Genomic DNA, 16,780 nt, shown 5'->3' with positions numbered 1-16,780 from the left:
TCCCCTTCCCCCCCCCCCCAAGATTTATCATCAAAAGCGTAGCTCACATCAGCAGTTCAGCCTGGTTCTCTGAAATCCTTGATGAAAACCTGATGGGTTCGGAACGGAATTTGTCAGCATTTCCTTTAAATAACTGCCCTCTGCTCCACTACACCAGCGACATCACAAACCTAACCACACTCTTAGAAAGCATTGCAAGATACATCTCTTTTCCAAGCTCCCTCCACCCAAACAAATTCCCAGTTTCCTGGCTACCAGGTAAAGCTTCCTGGTAAAGCTGTAGGCAGCAGGAGAGCCTGGTATTTGGTCACTCCCATTGAGATCTTGAATGTCTCAGCTCAAACCTTGTAAGATGCCATATCACAGGATGCTGGTTACCAAACAAATGCTTAAAACTACGGACTAGGTTTCACACTTTACAAGCACAAGGTACAATAGCCTAGTCTAGTCCTGTATGCCTGATTCCATTTGCTGCAACAATACAGATTAAAGACTGAAGCCCAAAATGTTTCTTAATTAACTAATAGGATGACAAATAAGGGCCATATGCTGCCCTGGATCCACACCCAGAACTACCATCCATTCATCTGTTGACATGAATGGGGCTGCATGTGAAGACCCAGTAGTCCACCCTACAGAACAGATGAAAAAGACCAATAAGGCAGCCCAAGTTACTCTCTCCAGGCCTCTGTTCAAGTTGAGTCACATCCTAGGAGAAGCTAGGAACAAGACTCTGGGACACTGCACAGCCCACTTCCCTGCTCTCTATCCAAAATTTCCCAAAGCCACCACATATTAAGTGATCGTGAAAGGTCTCAGCCAACTGCTGTTGGAAAGATTCCCATTGACTAGAATGGGAATCACGGATGCTGTTAAGACTGGATTCAAACCTAATGAAGTCAGTAAGACTATTAACTGCAATGGCCTTTGGATCTGATCTTGAGAGAGAGAGAGAGAGAGAGACAGACAGACAGACAGACAGACAGTCTGAACCTACCAGCTGCCATAAGAAAGGCAGTCTCCAGGAAATGAAAAGTTTTTACTTTGACATAAGCACAGCATACACTCTGCTATCACCACACCCCTAGCTTTTCCATTGAGAAGGAAACAAAAAGAATCCACCCAAACTAGTTTTTGCAAAGGGTTTATTTATGGCCATCAATTTAGAAAGGGGAAATCAAAAATAGGGGATTTCAACATGTTTTTGGTTCACACAAAAAGAAAAAAAATTCCAGCCAAAACCCCAGTCTTTGTTCAGCAACATGCTGCTGTCACCTACTACCCCTTTTTCTAATAGCAGAACCATTCACACAATCTCTAAAAAACAAGTTAGGGAAGTTCTGGACTCAACATCTTCCTCTCCCTTCAATCCTGACACTGGTGGACTCTCCCGCTGCACGTTCAGCATGTGCTGCTTTGCGTTGTACATAAACTTCTGCACTGGAATGAGACGTTAGCTATTAATGTAGACAGAAACCTGAACTGGGAAAAACACACAGCCCAGTGTTCCAGGTAAAGCCCTCTGTCTGGTAAAGAATAGGCCAAATTAAATTTAAATAAATATTTATTTATGAATAAATAGAACAGTAGAACTATACTAATGAAACCGTGAATAGCCTCCAACTTTGGATCTGGATCCAAGACATGGCTCAGACCCACCTCTTGCATGTAATCAGGAGTTGCACAAGAATGAAATTTGCAACTTTCTGTGCTCCATGAGACGCACAACCGGGACTCACCAAGGGAAGGTAATGCATTGACTTTGAGAGACACTGCTGCTCTGGGGGACATAACTTTTAAAGGGGTCCTGGTTAAGAAGATACTGAAGACCTCTTTTCCTGCGTTACTAATATTGCTTTAGATTCTTACCACTGAATGATAACCTACATTTACTCCACAACTGCCCCCATATCCAGTTTGTTTATTTTTAGAATTTTGATACTAAAACTACTCTGTGTGTATTTTTGTTCAGAGTTATTTCTCTTTTTGGTTCTCCTAACTAAACGCGTTCGGATTTTTTTTTTTTAAATCTTCTTCCAGTGTCTTTAAACATTCCTAAGCAATATGAGCTATCCCCCTAAAACCTATTCACAGGGTGTTTGTAACACCTTGACCGTTCCCCACACAAACATTTTAAGCTAAAATTTTCAAAGGGACCTAAGTGAATTAGATGCCCATATCCTGGACCTAAGTGAGTTAGATTCCCCTAGGTTCTTTCAAAAATTTCCCTCTTTGGAGGTGGAGGGTTGGTTTTATTTTAAATAAATCATATGTAAACATCTGGTCCTAAATTAAAGCACCATATCCCTTTAAATGCTTGACAGTCAATCATGCCTTGCCTTTTGCATAACATGTGGAAAATTTTAAAGGCAGAACTTTCGACACTGGTGAACAAATACCATGTGCACCATTTATTACTAGTACTTTAATAAGAAGCAAGCAGGGCAGGTGGGAAGGAAGTGCATGTAAGGCGCACACACTATTCTGCAGGGATTTAAATAACATACCATGTGACAAATTGACCAGCACTGACATATTATTGTACCATATTGTGCTACCATGTGATATGATGTTGATAGGGTTACACTTAATGAATATCATATCATGTTAAAACCTTAATGTGATACAACAGGACCATATGCTGCTACTGTCTCTCCCACTTGCCCTTCATTAACAAATGGCACCAGGAGGTATGTGTATGATCCCTGCTTAAACCGTAGTATGTAAATCACAGCCAGAAACATTTGATTCAGAATCCAGCAAGTGTCAAAAGCATAAAAACCAGAAAGGGCTGAACAGGGGAATAATTGCTCCAGAAAGGTCAGCATTAGAACATGTGTCTGCCAAAAAAAAAAAAAAAAAAAAAACCAACCACCACCACCCAACACACACACACACACACACACACACCCCCCTTCCAATGGACCAGGAGCAAACTGTGATACTGCCTGCCTGCCAGAGAAACTGTCTGCCAAACTCATGCAAACTGCATCCACTGCCAGGAATGTGGACGGACCAGCCCATTACAGAGCATTATCCAATGCTGCAGTCTCTATCATTGGCAGCTACATAAACTACTTTTATTTATTTATCAAATCAAAGGTGAGGATATTTCATGGATGTTACTCGTCTGTCTCCCTCTCTACAAGGAAGCAAATGAAATGACAGTGAAAAGCCCAGGAGATTTCATGATGTTATAAATAACACATTCACACAGTTTCTACCACCCACTCGATTTAAGTTTACGTTGGCATGAGAGTGGGAGGACAATAAATTGTTTATGAAAGGGAAATTTAACATCACAAATGAGAGCTGGAGACAGACATGCTCCATCTAGCCATAGAATACGAACATAGGAAGCAGCAAAGCAAGCTTCCCGTTAAAGTGCCTGAACACTAAGGGAAAAGCATGCTGATGAGTGACAGGCATTTCATCTTCCAGGGCCTAGTCAAACTCCTGGCCTCCCGGCTGATCTTGCCAACAACAGGGCCCAGCTCGGATGTTGGCAGGCAGCTTTCACAAGGAACCAGACTAGCAAACTCATTTCACAGGGGCTACTGAACCGCCTCCAGATTTTAGCAGCTTTGAGTTGCTACTGACCTAGGGTACATGTCTACCAGATGACCTAGAGCCCAATGGCTCCACAGACCACTAAAAAAACCCAAACAAAAAACAAACAAAGAAACCACACACACCACAATTTGGGCGAAAGCAAGCTAGGGTGTTAACTCTCCTTGTGGTGCTAAGTGGTACACAAAAGGCTGGGTCTCAGGAGGCACTGAACACCCACAATGTCAGCAGAAGTCAATGGGCTTGGTTCTCCACTGACCAGCATTTGGGAAGTCCTTTACACCAGAGCCAAGTGAGAGCAGAACACTCCCTGATGAGAATCTTCCACTTACACCAATGGCTGTGACTCTACACAGAGCCAGGCAGCAGAGAATGGGGTCCCACAGGTGTGCAGCAGCTCCAAGGATCAAAAGGACTCAGTCCCTACAATCAGGGCCAGACTTTCAGAAGAGCTCAGTACACTGGGTACATGTTTTACACTGAGCTCTCGTGAAAACCTGGCCCCAATTATTCTTTGTATTGTGGTAGCACCTAGGAGCTCTAGAGGCTTTGCACAAACACAGAACAAGACGACAGCTCCTAACCCCAAAAAGCGGACATCTAAATAAGCTGGGGGTGCTGAGCACATACCAACCCAACTCTGCACTCTTGAAAATCTGGACCTAAATGTCAAATCACATCAAGCTGGAGACAACCAGTCAGTAACCAAGCACTGCAACGTGTGTCAGTAGCAGACGGTGTGTTCAGCAATCAATCTCCAAGAACACTTTGCGCTCCTAGATCACTTCTCTTGAGGTGACTGAACAAACTGATTTATTAATGTCAATTTAGGTCCTGCGACAAGAAAAAGAACAAATACATTCATTAGCAAGACTAACTACTAATAGATTTTCAGTGTATTCATCATTTCCCCCCCTGCTGTATTCAGGATTCATGGTACAGCTATTATCAGCGAATGTTATGTGCTAGTGAATGACAAATCAAACCAAAAAGTGTGAACTTCTCTGCTAAGTGAAAATACTACCCTGCCATCTATTAGTCAACTGCTGTATCAGGTAGTTTCTTGCCCCTTCTATTATTATGTGGAATGCCTTCTCCAGTGATGAGGCATTTTCTCAAAATAACAAAGGTCATTAAAACATGACAATGGTCACCCGAAAATATATATATATTTTTACTGTATATAAATCTAATCATCTACATTGACACACCTACTCTTGTGAAAAGTGCCAGTAAGATCTTGGGCTTCAATCCTGCAGACACTTAAGTACATGTCTAACTTTACTATCATGAGTAGGGTCATAGTAGCAAAGTTAAAATGTGCATAAGTGTCTCCAAGGTCAGGGTCTTAATAACCATAAGTGGCCAGGACTTTAATTTTAGGTCTCCTTTGAATGATGGCATCTCCAACACCACAGGAGACTGTAAAGCCTTCAGTAGAGGAGGGGAAAGTAATTTCACCACGATGTTGACGTCTATTAGCAAACACCATGTTTTGCCAATGGAATCAAAATTAAACAGGTCTGCTTTTTTGTTTACTTCCACGTTTGGGCACTGCCGTCATTGCAGATGTCAAAACAGCACTGAGGACAGAGTATTTTAACTGCTGCAGGTGGTTTGCTTGTTTGGAGGGATTTTTGTGCAGTGCTGGAAATAAAAATGGTGCTGATGGCATGTGCCTAATCACATGTGCTGGATTGTTTTTGCAGCCTCCCTCAAATTTCTCAGGTATTAGAGTAGAAATAAAAAGAAGAATCAAGAGATTTAGACTCCCGCATGCTTCCTTTTCCAGATCATAGCAGTTTCAAGATGGACGGTGATACTGACCTACTTTTAAATAAATAAAATGTGAATTTTTTTAATTATTTAACTTATAGTTATCTTGTCTCCGTTTCTTTAGTTAGTAACTAAATATTCCTCCATAAGCTACTGAACAAACCACCACACAGAGTAAATTTAAGGAAGAGAACTCTTCCCCTGCCCCATCAATATCTAGTATACAGGTCATTTAGATTTGAATGTGGTACATTAGCACACACATTGCAGTGTCAGTGTAACCTCTGAAGCATGCATCCCCTGCCAGACACACAGTTTAATATACCAACGCACATCAGGCTTAGATAAACTTTACAAGACTCTATGTGCTGCACAAGGCAAGGTTAGAAAAACAAACACCACAACACAAGAGAAAATCACTGTAGAAATATTTAGTTGCTTAAAAAAATACAGCTCCAGTACTTCACAGGTTATCAGTGCCATCGTTTGGAAAGAGGAATTTAATTACTGTCCTCTCTACCTCTGTAACTATATTAGCAGTTGGTAATAGGAAAACATAATTTTCAGCTACTTAAACAAGTAGCTGTTATTGCCCAGACACAGGGTGAATGTCCATTCAACACCGAACATGGAAGCATATTTATCAGCTACAAAAAGGGAGAGAGAATGAGCCATTCCGAGCCAGTGCTGGGCACAGGAAAATGTACTTCTACCTATCCCAATCACCCCATCAAATATTAAGCTTTGATTACTATATGAGAGTCAATTAAAAAAATATCAGTAATCCAAGTTCCCTTGACACTATCAGAAGTTCCACACTGATCATTAAGTTCAATCAACCCTCTCCCCCAGGTGTGTTATTTAGGTTATTGAGAAATGCCCTTACATTGCCAAATGGCATCTTGGCAGAAAAATATACATCATGCAATGATTCAGGAGCATCCTGCATTCTAGGGGCTAAATCCCATAAGCAGGTGCAACTCCCACTGACATCAGAGGAGTCAGAATTTCATGATGGTAGATCATTAAACTATGAAAATTCTATAATGAAGGTAGGAGCATCTTCCAATACCACCACCATTACTCTATGAATTTGCGACTTTCTAGAAAGTCTTTGAAAGGGATGGGAAAAGACTATTATTAAATGTCACCAGCCCCCATGGAACAGCTGTTCTAAATCTTAAAGCCAAAATGACAGGCATTATGTGCTAGTGACCAAAATGAACTCTGGAAGCAGCAGTTGACTACAGCACATTAACACATACGACAAGCTCTTTGCTACCAGAATCAAAAACTCATCTCTCATATCTATTTGAGCACCGTAGCACTATGCAAGTCCACAGTGTTGTACAGACAATATTACATTAGATCCCAGTGAATCGATACCTTTTAAAGCAACACAGCCCCTGTGCATCAAACAATTATCTGTCATCATCAATATAGCTATGTACTTAGCATGCCTTTACAGCTACTGAAGAAGGTAAAACAGGTAACCTACTCAAGAATAAATCTGCAAATACACTGTCGGAATACCAGGTGATTTACCAGTGGGGCAAAGGAGAAGGCATACAATGATACAAAACTGCAAATTAAGGTAAATACCTTCGGATGTAATGGGTTTAATAAATGATCATGCAAACCATACAGAAAAATGAGAGAGAGAGAGAGAAAGAGGGAAAAATATATTCCCCACCAGGGAGGTTACTCAAGGTTTAGAAGCAGGGAAAGAAATAGCTCTCCTCTAATAAATACATCACTGCAGGCACTATTGAAATAGCCTTCTGCATAAAGCAGTGGCGCTCTCCTAGAGGAATCATAACTGCTTTACAAGAATGCAAATCAGATGCAACAAGGTTACACCATGTATTAGTTCTCTGAGACAATATATTCTGTTCTAAAATATATAGATTCCCTCCAGCTCATTTTTCTTGATACAATCAGTAGGGCGTGGGGTAGGGGATTTGGAGGTCACCGGCCATTCTCAATCAACTGGGGTGGGGGTATCCCAGAGGAGGGGTGGCTGTACTGGAAGGAGGAGGTACCTGAATTGTGTTATGGGGGCTGAAGGGTTGGGTGATGAGGGGGTGATTAAATTTCGGATCGAGAGGAGCTGCAGGTCCTTTCAAGGGGAGGGGAGAACCAGACATCTGCAAAGGGAGGCGATCAGTCACCTGCAAGGAGGGAGGGGGAGTTGGGGCGGGGGAGAGACACTTACTGGTGCAGCGCAGGGCCCGTTGCTGCACCGCCTCCCCGCACAGGTCGCACCAGCCCCTGCCGAGAGCGAAGACTTCGAAGCGGTGCCCTTCCCCCTTCTCCTCCCGCACGCGGGGGTCCCGGGGCTGCTCGAAGATGGTCCGCACGTCGGGCAGCTGGCGCGGCGCACCGGAGCGCAGCCGCAGGCGCAGGTGGAGCAGCCCGGAGCGGGGCGGCTTGCCCAAGCCGGGCGGGTCCTGGGGGCTGCAGCCGGCCAGCTCCACCTCTTCCCCGGCTCCGCTGCTGCCCGCGAACGGCTCCCGGGACTGCGGCACGGCCGAGGGACCCGCGTCCTGCTGGGCGGGCGCCGTGCGCCCCGGGCCGGGGTCCTCCGCGGTGCCAAGGAGCCTCCCGCACCCAGCTTCGCCCCGCGGGCGCTCCCCTTCCTCGGGCCCCCAGCCGCCTCCAGCCTGCCCCGGCGGGGCTGCCAGCCCGCTGCCCTGCTCCGTGCCCCGCTGCTGGGGCATCGCTCCGGCTGCAGCCCCCGCGGCGGGCTGCTGCTGCGCCGGCGTCTGGCGCCTCCACTGCTTCATGTCACCGGACGCCGAGCGCTTGAGGATCTTCTTCCTCTCGTTGGCGCTGAGGCTCTGCAGGAAAAGCTGCTGCTCTTTGTCCAGGAGCAGCGGGTAGGGGCATTGCCCGATGGCAGGGGAGGCCATGGCCATAGCGAGCCGCCAGCCAGCAGCTCCGAGCAGCCGGGGAGCGCAGGCGCTTTTAAAAGGGACCGGTCGCCAAGCCTCAGCCCTGCTGAGCAAGGGGGGGGGGGGGGGGAAAGAGAGAGAAATGGAGAGAGGAGGAGACGGGGCGAGAAGCAGCTACGCCAGCAGCGCTCCCAGGTTTGCAAACGCAGCTGCAGTGGGAGGCAACCTGTTAAAAAAAAAAACCCACTCACAACAGGGGCAAGTTAAACTAGAATAGTTCTTCAGCGGGGGATAGCACCTGAGCGAGCCAATCAGCGACCCCAGCCCCGGTGCGCTAAGGTCAAAACACTTCTTCCAAGAACCATTCCCTGCCCCCACTGAGCTTACCGTCCAGGGCCCGGATCCTACAAACAGTGGTGCACCTGTGTAATAAGGCAATCACTGTAACTCTACCCAACTCAGTCACGTGTTTAGAGGATGGAGGTATGGAGTTTTAAACCCGAGCTATCAGCCCTTCCACCAAATGCCACAAGGGGCCGGCTCTATAAGGCAAATACACCAGAGGTGAGATTTTCAAAAATGTCTCACTGATGCACCTGCCCACATGTCATTTTCAAAAGTGACGTAGGCAGTTAAAAGCCTAAAACTATTGAAGACTTTTATTTTCCTAAGTGCCCAAGTCACTTTTGAAAACAGGATTTATGGCCAGATTTTTAAAAGGTAGTTAAGCACCTAGTGGGATTTTCAAAAGTACCACCAGAATTCCTTTAATGAGCTGGCCCTTTGGCACATCTAATAATTTTGCCCCTGCGTGTATATGGGGTAAAACAAACATTCACAATTTGGAGTTCAGTCAAGCAGTGTTTGATATACCCTGATAAATAAATCAAAATGTTAAGGGGTAGAGAGTTTACACCAAGTTACAGCACCTCCTCCTTCCCTCACGTTATTTATTGAACTCCTACTTGCAAAACACTTTGGTCCGTTAATTTCACACTTTCCCCAACACATTAACAGGAAGCGATGTATGAAGATGCAACAAAGGAGTTTTTGGAGGGGAAGTTTTGAATCATTAAATCCTATTTATAAATAGGTTATTTATATATACACCTATAGGATATTTAATATAAAGTAAATTACAGCCTTTGCAAAACAGTAAGCTACCACAGAGCTATATTTTTATACGTACAAAGATACATTTCAGCTGGTGAGTGGATACTATTGCCAATTAAGCTCACCAATATTTTCCTCATTGTTTCCTTGTACTTCCCTATCTGTCTGTATCCACTTATTTTATAGGTAGACTGTAAGCTCTTTAGGGCACGGTCTTTTTGTTCTGTTTGTACAGCACCTAGCACCCGGGGTCCGGATCTAGGACTAGGGCTCCTAGAAACTATATTAATAATAATGTAATTTTCCTACCTTTGTCGCAATCACTTGTTTATTAAAACGTTAACATTTTTTCATTGTGCACCAAAATATTCAAATTTGGGTACTTGCTGTTAGGTGCCTAAATCCATACGTAAGGCACTTTCAGTGGTGATGGGCACTCACAACTTCCACTGAACTTAATGGGAACTGCAGCTGCTCAAGGTCTTCTGGAAGAAACGGGGGGAGGGGGAAGGGAAGGGGGAAATCAAGCCACTTACTTAGGTGCCTGCCTTTGAGCTCCCAAGTTGAAAAGTTTTTACTGCTCTTTTGTGGTATGTTTTATTCCCTGGAAGCAAAGTGAAAATGAACTTGTCCACTTCCGATTGCAGGCAGCTTCTGTCACTAACATGATCTAGCTGCAGTTACACAAGGGCTGCAGAGGGTTATGTGCATTTAGAAAGTTGAAACTTATCTCTATACATGCTACAGGCAATATGAAGGGGGAAAATATTATAGACCAACATTAAAATGGCTCCAGCCTGGGCCTCGAGGCAGCTGTACACCCCAACTGGGTACACATCTAGCTACCTGCTTTGCATTCGCCAGTGCCAAGCAAACAAGGTTTTCAGGGAGCACAAAAATATGGTTGGCAAAACAAGCTGCTGCTTTGGAAGTTTTTTGCCTCCTCCTCAGAGCTTCCTGCAATCTCTGCTTTGCAAACTCATTATTTTCTATGCCTTTTCAAACAAGAGAGAAAAAGAACAAAAAGCCAATCATACCATTAAATGTAATATCGTACCTTCTGCAGCGCTTCTCGACCAGGGAACACCATGCACTTCCTAAACATCAATGAGGGTTCAGTAAGTGCCCACGAGCCAGCTATTGTCCCCATTTTACAGATAGGAATACTGAGGTACAGAGACAACAAGGAGTCTGGTGGCACCTTAAAGACTAACAGATTTATTTGGGCATAAGCTTTCGTGAGTGAGGTACAGAGAGAGTAATTAGGTCAAGGTTTTCAAAAATGACTAATTATTTTGGATGCTTCAGTTTTTGGGTGTCCAGCGAGAGAGAGGCTAAAAAGGTCTGATTTTCAGAAGGTGAATGGCTCCACAATTTCTGAAATTCAGGACCTTTTAAGGCATCTAAAGTTGGATGTTTAAATGAGATGTTTAAAATTGCTAGACACGTCTGAAAATTTCGGCCAAGGTCACATGCCAAGTGAGCAGTAGAGCAGGGAACTGAATTGGGTCTTCCAGGTCCCAGGCCATTGTCCTATCCCAGCACCACCCTTTCTTTCTGGCACAAGGGTTCTCATACGGGTGTAAAACTGGTGCAACCTCAATGGTGTTACTTCTAAATAATTTTCAGTGAGTTACATGGGTTCCAATGTGAGAAGAATCAGGTCAATAATGCAAAGAGATAATAGCTTTTCATTTGCTGTTCTGGAGGAAAATTTGAGTTCTTAAGTATGTCTGTTTCACAAATGAGTGAGGGATGAACCAGAGATATTTAAATCCAAAAAGTACTGGATCTGGGTTACAAGCTAATAGTGCCACAATAGCATGGAGATAGCAGGAGGTTAACACTCAAGTCAGTTATCAAACAGCAGTCCAGCTTGCAAAATTCTAGTTTCATTCCTCATTTCAGCACAAAGTTGTTTTTTGTTTTGCTTTTGCCTTTTAAGGTCCCTTCTTCACAATGTTCAGGATCCTGGGTTGTTTTAATATAATCACAGCCACTCTTTTCTATGAAATTGAGGGCTGCGTTTTACTGAAGTGACAGAGTTACAATGCAGCTGCAGCCCACACACCCACACACACACACCAGTAAGAGGAGAGAATGGAAGAATATTTGTGACAGGCAAATGCATGTTATGTCAAGGCTTCTTCATCAGGGATTTTTAATTCAAGGTTATGTGGGATTTGAAAAAAAACAAAACAGAACTTCAAATAAAAATACATGGGCCCCAGGAAGAGTCAATCCAAAAGTTTTGCTTCATATACTATTATGTGACAATTCCCCATTGGATTCTGGATCTGTTCCAATCACATGCATCCATTATACTTACAGGGCTGCTGGACTAGAAGAACTCACTTTCTCATGCGTTTCTTGTCCTGTCAACATCTAGTCCCATGATCTGCACACAGGACCAAGACTCAGGAATTCTTGAGTTCCAATCTTGTTCTGATACTGACTTTGTCTGTGACCTTGCACAGATCACATAACCTCTCTGCCTTAGTTTCCCTATCAGTAAAATGGGGATATTTACTTAACTTGAAGATGGAGGACTGAGAGAGTGAATATTTGTGATGTGCTATGTATTCTTCTGCATATTTAAACAGAGCTACCATTATATACACACAAATTGCTTTCCTCCAACTAAAATGCAGCAACTTCTGAGGTGAGACTTTGCAGCTGTTTAACAGCACAGAGCCACACTACGCAACTGTTTAGGGCAGACCACCACTAACTAGGTGGAGCTGCAGGTGGAATTTAGATAGGCCCAATGCTCTTCCCTCTGCACAGCTCCAAAACCAACAGCAGAATTTATTCCTGGGAAAACTGAACAGAACACGGTGTTTCCCCGTTTGCTTTTCAGTACAGTGAGAAAATGCTGGATGTTGTTGCTAACGTTGCTAACATTTTATTTATGAAGCACTCTCCTGCCCCTCCACCAAAGGAAGTTGTCTACAACAGAGCTGGGTGAGATTTTCTGGACAAATAGTTTATTTGCCGAGAAATACAGTTTCAGGTTCACCCAAACTATTTGCAAATTCAGGTCAAATTAGGTGAATAGTTTTGGCCGCAAATAAATTTTTTTTTTTTTTTTTAGGGTAAGTCAAAAAGTTTTCATTTTGATTTTTCATTTGAAAATGCCATCTAGTTAAAAAAAATTAGCTAGATTTACTTGCCAGAAAGAATAAGACACTCCAACACAAAACAAAAGAATAAAAATACATGTCGGGTCAAACATGTTTTGTTCGAACCAAATTGAAGTTAATTTAATTTTGAACACTGAACAAAAAAAGTCAGGTGTTTGCTCAGCTCTGATCTGTGAATGTCTCCTATCATGTCACAACCCTCCTAATGCTGATCTAAATGTTTGCTTGGCAGGTATTAATCCATAGCCAATATACCTGTAAAAAGCGGTATTTTTTGTTTGTTTCCACTAGCAAAAAATGCATATTCAGCTGCTGGACAACAAAACACTTCTGCTCACTATGGACCAATACAGCTGGTTAAAGGACTATTTGCCACAAGAGGAGATTAATAAATGAACCTTCACTTGAGAGAAAGCCGTAGACACGCTTAAGACATTGACTACCTATCCTGAACATTAAATACAACTATCATCTTACTTACCCCTCTATCTTACGGAGCAAGCAGAATATCAGGGCCTGTCCCGCAATCCACCATTACTGTATTGTGGTGTGTTGACATATTGTGGTCACTGTATCAACATGTTTATAACGTGAACTTTCAGGGGGCTGAAATACATGCTCAGAGTAAAAGTCACTGCCCACCAGGAGCCCACAATTTGTTATATGCATCAGAAGGTGGAAATTCAGGCAGCTTCCGACCTTTCACCCGCCTCTACCCTGGGTTTTTTTACACTCTACTTTGGGTGCCTCTTGAGCTGCCAACTGTTTGTGTGTCAGGCTCAGACCGTTCTAGCTGACACGGGGTGTGCATGGCTGCATGCGTGTTCTGAGCACAGATCGGTGCAGAACAAAGCCTAAATCCATTTGAGAGGATTAAAGTTGTTTTGGTCAATTGCTCCTCTGCCACAAACCCAGGGGGACAGTGTCACTTTCAAATGGTTTCACAGTCTGAGACAAAATAAGAACTTGGGGGGATTCCCCAGTTGCTTTTGGATTCAGTGTGTTAGTGGTTCTCGCCAGAGGAAATTCCCTGTGCATACCGGAAGGGGCCACCCTTATTGCCTCTTTATACCATTTAATAGCACATGCCTAGACATACGCTGGAAGAGGCAGGCTACAGGAAATTTTGCAGAGGCGGGGTTCCACCAGAGAAGCTGATCCTCCCTTTGGAGGAAAGTCCCCTTACATCACAACAGAAAACCTTCTACCTACAGGTCATGCGCGTGTGCAGTGTACTGCGTGTGTCTGATTCCGCTGCATCAGCTCTTGTGGCCAGGGAGTGGGAAAGTTTGCACACTCTGTAATAATGGTGCACAAAGGGGTGAAGACAACAAATCCATATTTGTGGCAGGAACACAAAGTGCAGAAGTCCGTGAGTTCCGAGGAGAAATGGCAGAGTGCGATCATTTGGATGGGCTTCTCAAAAGTGCGCGGCGCTGGCCTCACTTTGTTCCTTTAGAAAATCAATACCTGATTTCATAGATGAGCACTTTTGAAAATCCCATCTTGTGCGTTCAAACTTTGAGGAGCAGAAAGGACTTCTTACTCTTGGGAAGAAGGATGTTTTTGAGAGCAAAGCATGAGACTAGGTCAGGACACCTGGGCTCTACTCCCAGCTGTGCCATGGAATCCATGTGACACCTCAGGCAAGTCACCTAACACACTGCCTCAGCTTCCCCATCAGTAAAATGGGGACTCAGAGCAGATCAGTGTGGCTACATTAATGAATGTTTTTTACACATTTCCAGGCCCTGGGCTGCAAGGTGCTACAGAAATGCAAAATAGTTTTGTATGGGACTGAGCGGGAAAAAATCCTTTTCCTCCCACTTAGATATTAAAATGCAGCATTAAAAAACAGCAGGTTTTTGGATAGTGTCTTTAAATTGCTAGGTTAAGCTTGCATAGGGATACAGCCTAGGGCTTGCAAGAGGACAGCATTAGCCATTCTAGAGTACTTGGGGAAAAAACAAGCTGGCTGCTCTTTTCCCAACCTCCTGGACTGGGACAGCTAAAGTCTATTAAGTGCTATTTTGCAGAAAAGAGGATACAGTTTCTTCCCTAGAAAAATGTTTCCATTTTCATTAGTCAGCAGGTTTGTACAGGCCAGGAAAAGGCTGGTTAGAAACAGTGGTTAACCTAGCCCAAATAACCTTTAGGAACCAGTGCATCTCATCTTCCGACACTGAAAATCATGAGGTGACCGTTAAAAGATATAAATGAGACAGATACGCACACACACACACACACACACACCCCCTCTCCCACCCCCCAGCTCTCTCTTTTTTTTTTTTTTTTTAAATGAATAAAAGATCTATGGGGTCAGTTGATTTTTGTTTGAGCGATTCCAAACACAAGGGGTGAAATTCTGGCCCTACAGAAAGCAACGGGAGGTTTGCCAGCACCTTCAGTGAGGCCAGAGTTCACCCCAGCTGCTCGAGATGGTGGGGGACGGGGGCAGGAGGGAGTGAAAGAAGTCTTCTATATCAAGGGTTAACATAAGAAAATTACAAGCCAAATAATTTTGGCAGGAGGATTTCTGTTTCATGTTGATTCAGGGAGTTCCGTCTAACTGCTGTTTTATGGCAGTTTAAACAGGACAAGAGCTGTTAGTGCAGCCCTGCAGGAAGTTTGCCAAAAAAGCCCAACTAATTCCTGGTCTGAACCCCAGCTGGTGTAAATCAGTGCCACTCCATTGAAGTCAAGGGAGCTGTGCTAATTTACACCAGCTCAGCTTCTGGTCCTCTGCTCCTCCAAGAGCTCTAAGTATCTTTAAGGCTGACTGAAATATAAATGCTAGCTTATAAATTAGGAGGTTCTTAGAAAATAATTTGCGGGTAAGGTTTTTAAAACAGGGCCTCATTCCCAGTGTGTTCATGATCGCAAGTGGTTTGGTTTGAGAGCTGGGTATTTAAAATTGGAATGTAAAGGGAACGTTTAGATTCTATGCCAGATTTCACTTGGTGTATATGACTTTTTCCCTCCAGAAGTCTCTAGAGATACTTCTTATACCTACCACCATGATCTTTGCAGAAGCGTTGTTAATACGGTTTAAATTGTTTGTTGTCTACCTAAGTCTGAAACATTAAACGGATTTCAGTTCAAGTTGATTTTAGCCCCAGATTTTCCAATAGTGGCCACTAAATTTTTCATTCCTCATTTCTGAGGAATTCAACCAAACCCAGGGGCTGACTTTGTGGATACTGAACACCCACAATTCCCACTGAAAACAACGGCAGTTCAGCACGTCTGAAAGAACAGACCCTAGATGTCTCAAGCGTTCGGATGGATGGTCCAGTGGTTAGGGCACTAGCCTAGGACTTGGGTTCAAATCCTTACTCCACCTCAGCCTTCCTGTGTGAGCATGAGCGAGTCACAGCCTCTCCGTGCCTCCCGTTCCCATTTGTGCAATAGCACTGCCCTGCCTCCTAGGAGTGCGTGATGACAAACCCATTAAAGATTATGAGGATCTCAAATCCTATGTGATGGGGGCCATGCAAGTGCCTTAGACACCCAAAAACTGGGGCACTTTAAAAGCCAACATTTTCAGAAGTGGCCCCCAACCTTAATCTCTCCCCTGCAAAGCAGAGTTTGGGGCTCATTTTATGCATGTTGTGGGCCCCAGATTAATTTTTTTTTTTTTTTAAAGATTTATCCTTCAGGGATCAACAAGCCCTTGTGATGTGACCACTGCATATTAAACTGACCTTAACGAATACTCACTTTTACTATGTGCTACCCCCACCAACTGCTGTCCTCACATTTTGTCCTTTGCTATTTACTTCGACTGTAAACGCTGAAGCAGGAACTGTGTGTGTGCGCACATCACACACACAGCCTAGCGCAACGAGGCCTAATCCGGGCCTCTGGGTGCTACCACAATACATGTATTTAATAAATAATAATAATAATAATAATAAGCCAAAAGAAAACTTCCCAACTTGGTCCCCAGCCCAGTCCTATGGCCCCAGAGGTTTGGATCCTGATTTCTTCCTAAGACATCTCTCCAACTCTATCCCCAAAGAAACCTCTTTATAGTCCTTCCCTCAACTGGCTGTTCAAAAGGTGGGGTATGCAGATCTGATATTAACCCCTTGTTAACCAGGGACCAGCCCCATGCACGTACACATCATGTGTAACAATAACAACAGCTAGTGTTTAGCCTCCCCAAGCAGGAAGCAAAAAAATGAATAAAATAAAAAGTCCCCATCAGGTACAAGGATAGTGGAGGCTTATAAAGACTGTGAGGCTATTAATTTATCTAAAGGTTGACACCACCCTATTGTC

The 16,780-nt window shown here is 43.8% G+C and overlaps 1 protein-coding gene across 1 annotated transcript in view; it reads right to left on the bottom strand.

The window, feature by feature from the left end:
- The window catches only part of RASSF5 (Ras association domain family member 5), a 101,386-nt gene extending 93,122 nt beyond the window's left edge, over positions 1 to 8,264 (bottom strand). The window contains exon 1 of the mRNA XM_065403896.1: positions 7,562 to 8,264. Within this exon, the coding sequence (XP_065259968.1) occupies positions 7,562 to 8,264 (703 nt within the window). The remainder of the gene's footprint in view (positions 1 to 7,561) is intronic.
- Positions 8,265 to 16,780: the final 8,516 nt, after the last annotated feature.

Source organism: Emys orbicularis, chromosome 4 (genome assembly GCF_028017835.1).
Source record: "Emys orbicularis isolate rEmyOrb1 chromosome 4, rEmyOrb1.hap1, whole genome shotgun sequence".
Lineage (NCBI taxonomy): Eukaryota > Metazoa > Chordata > Testudines > Emydidae > Emys > Emys orbicularis.
Note: the sequence above shows the minus strand (reverse complement) of the source record. Positions and strands in the feature narration are given on the sequence as shown.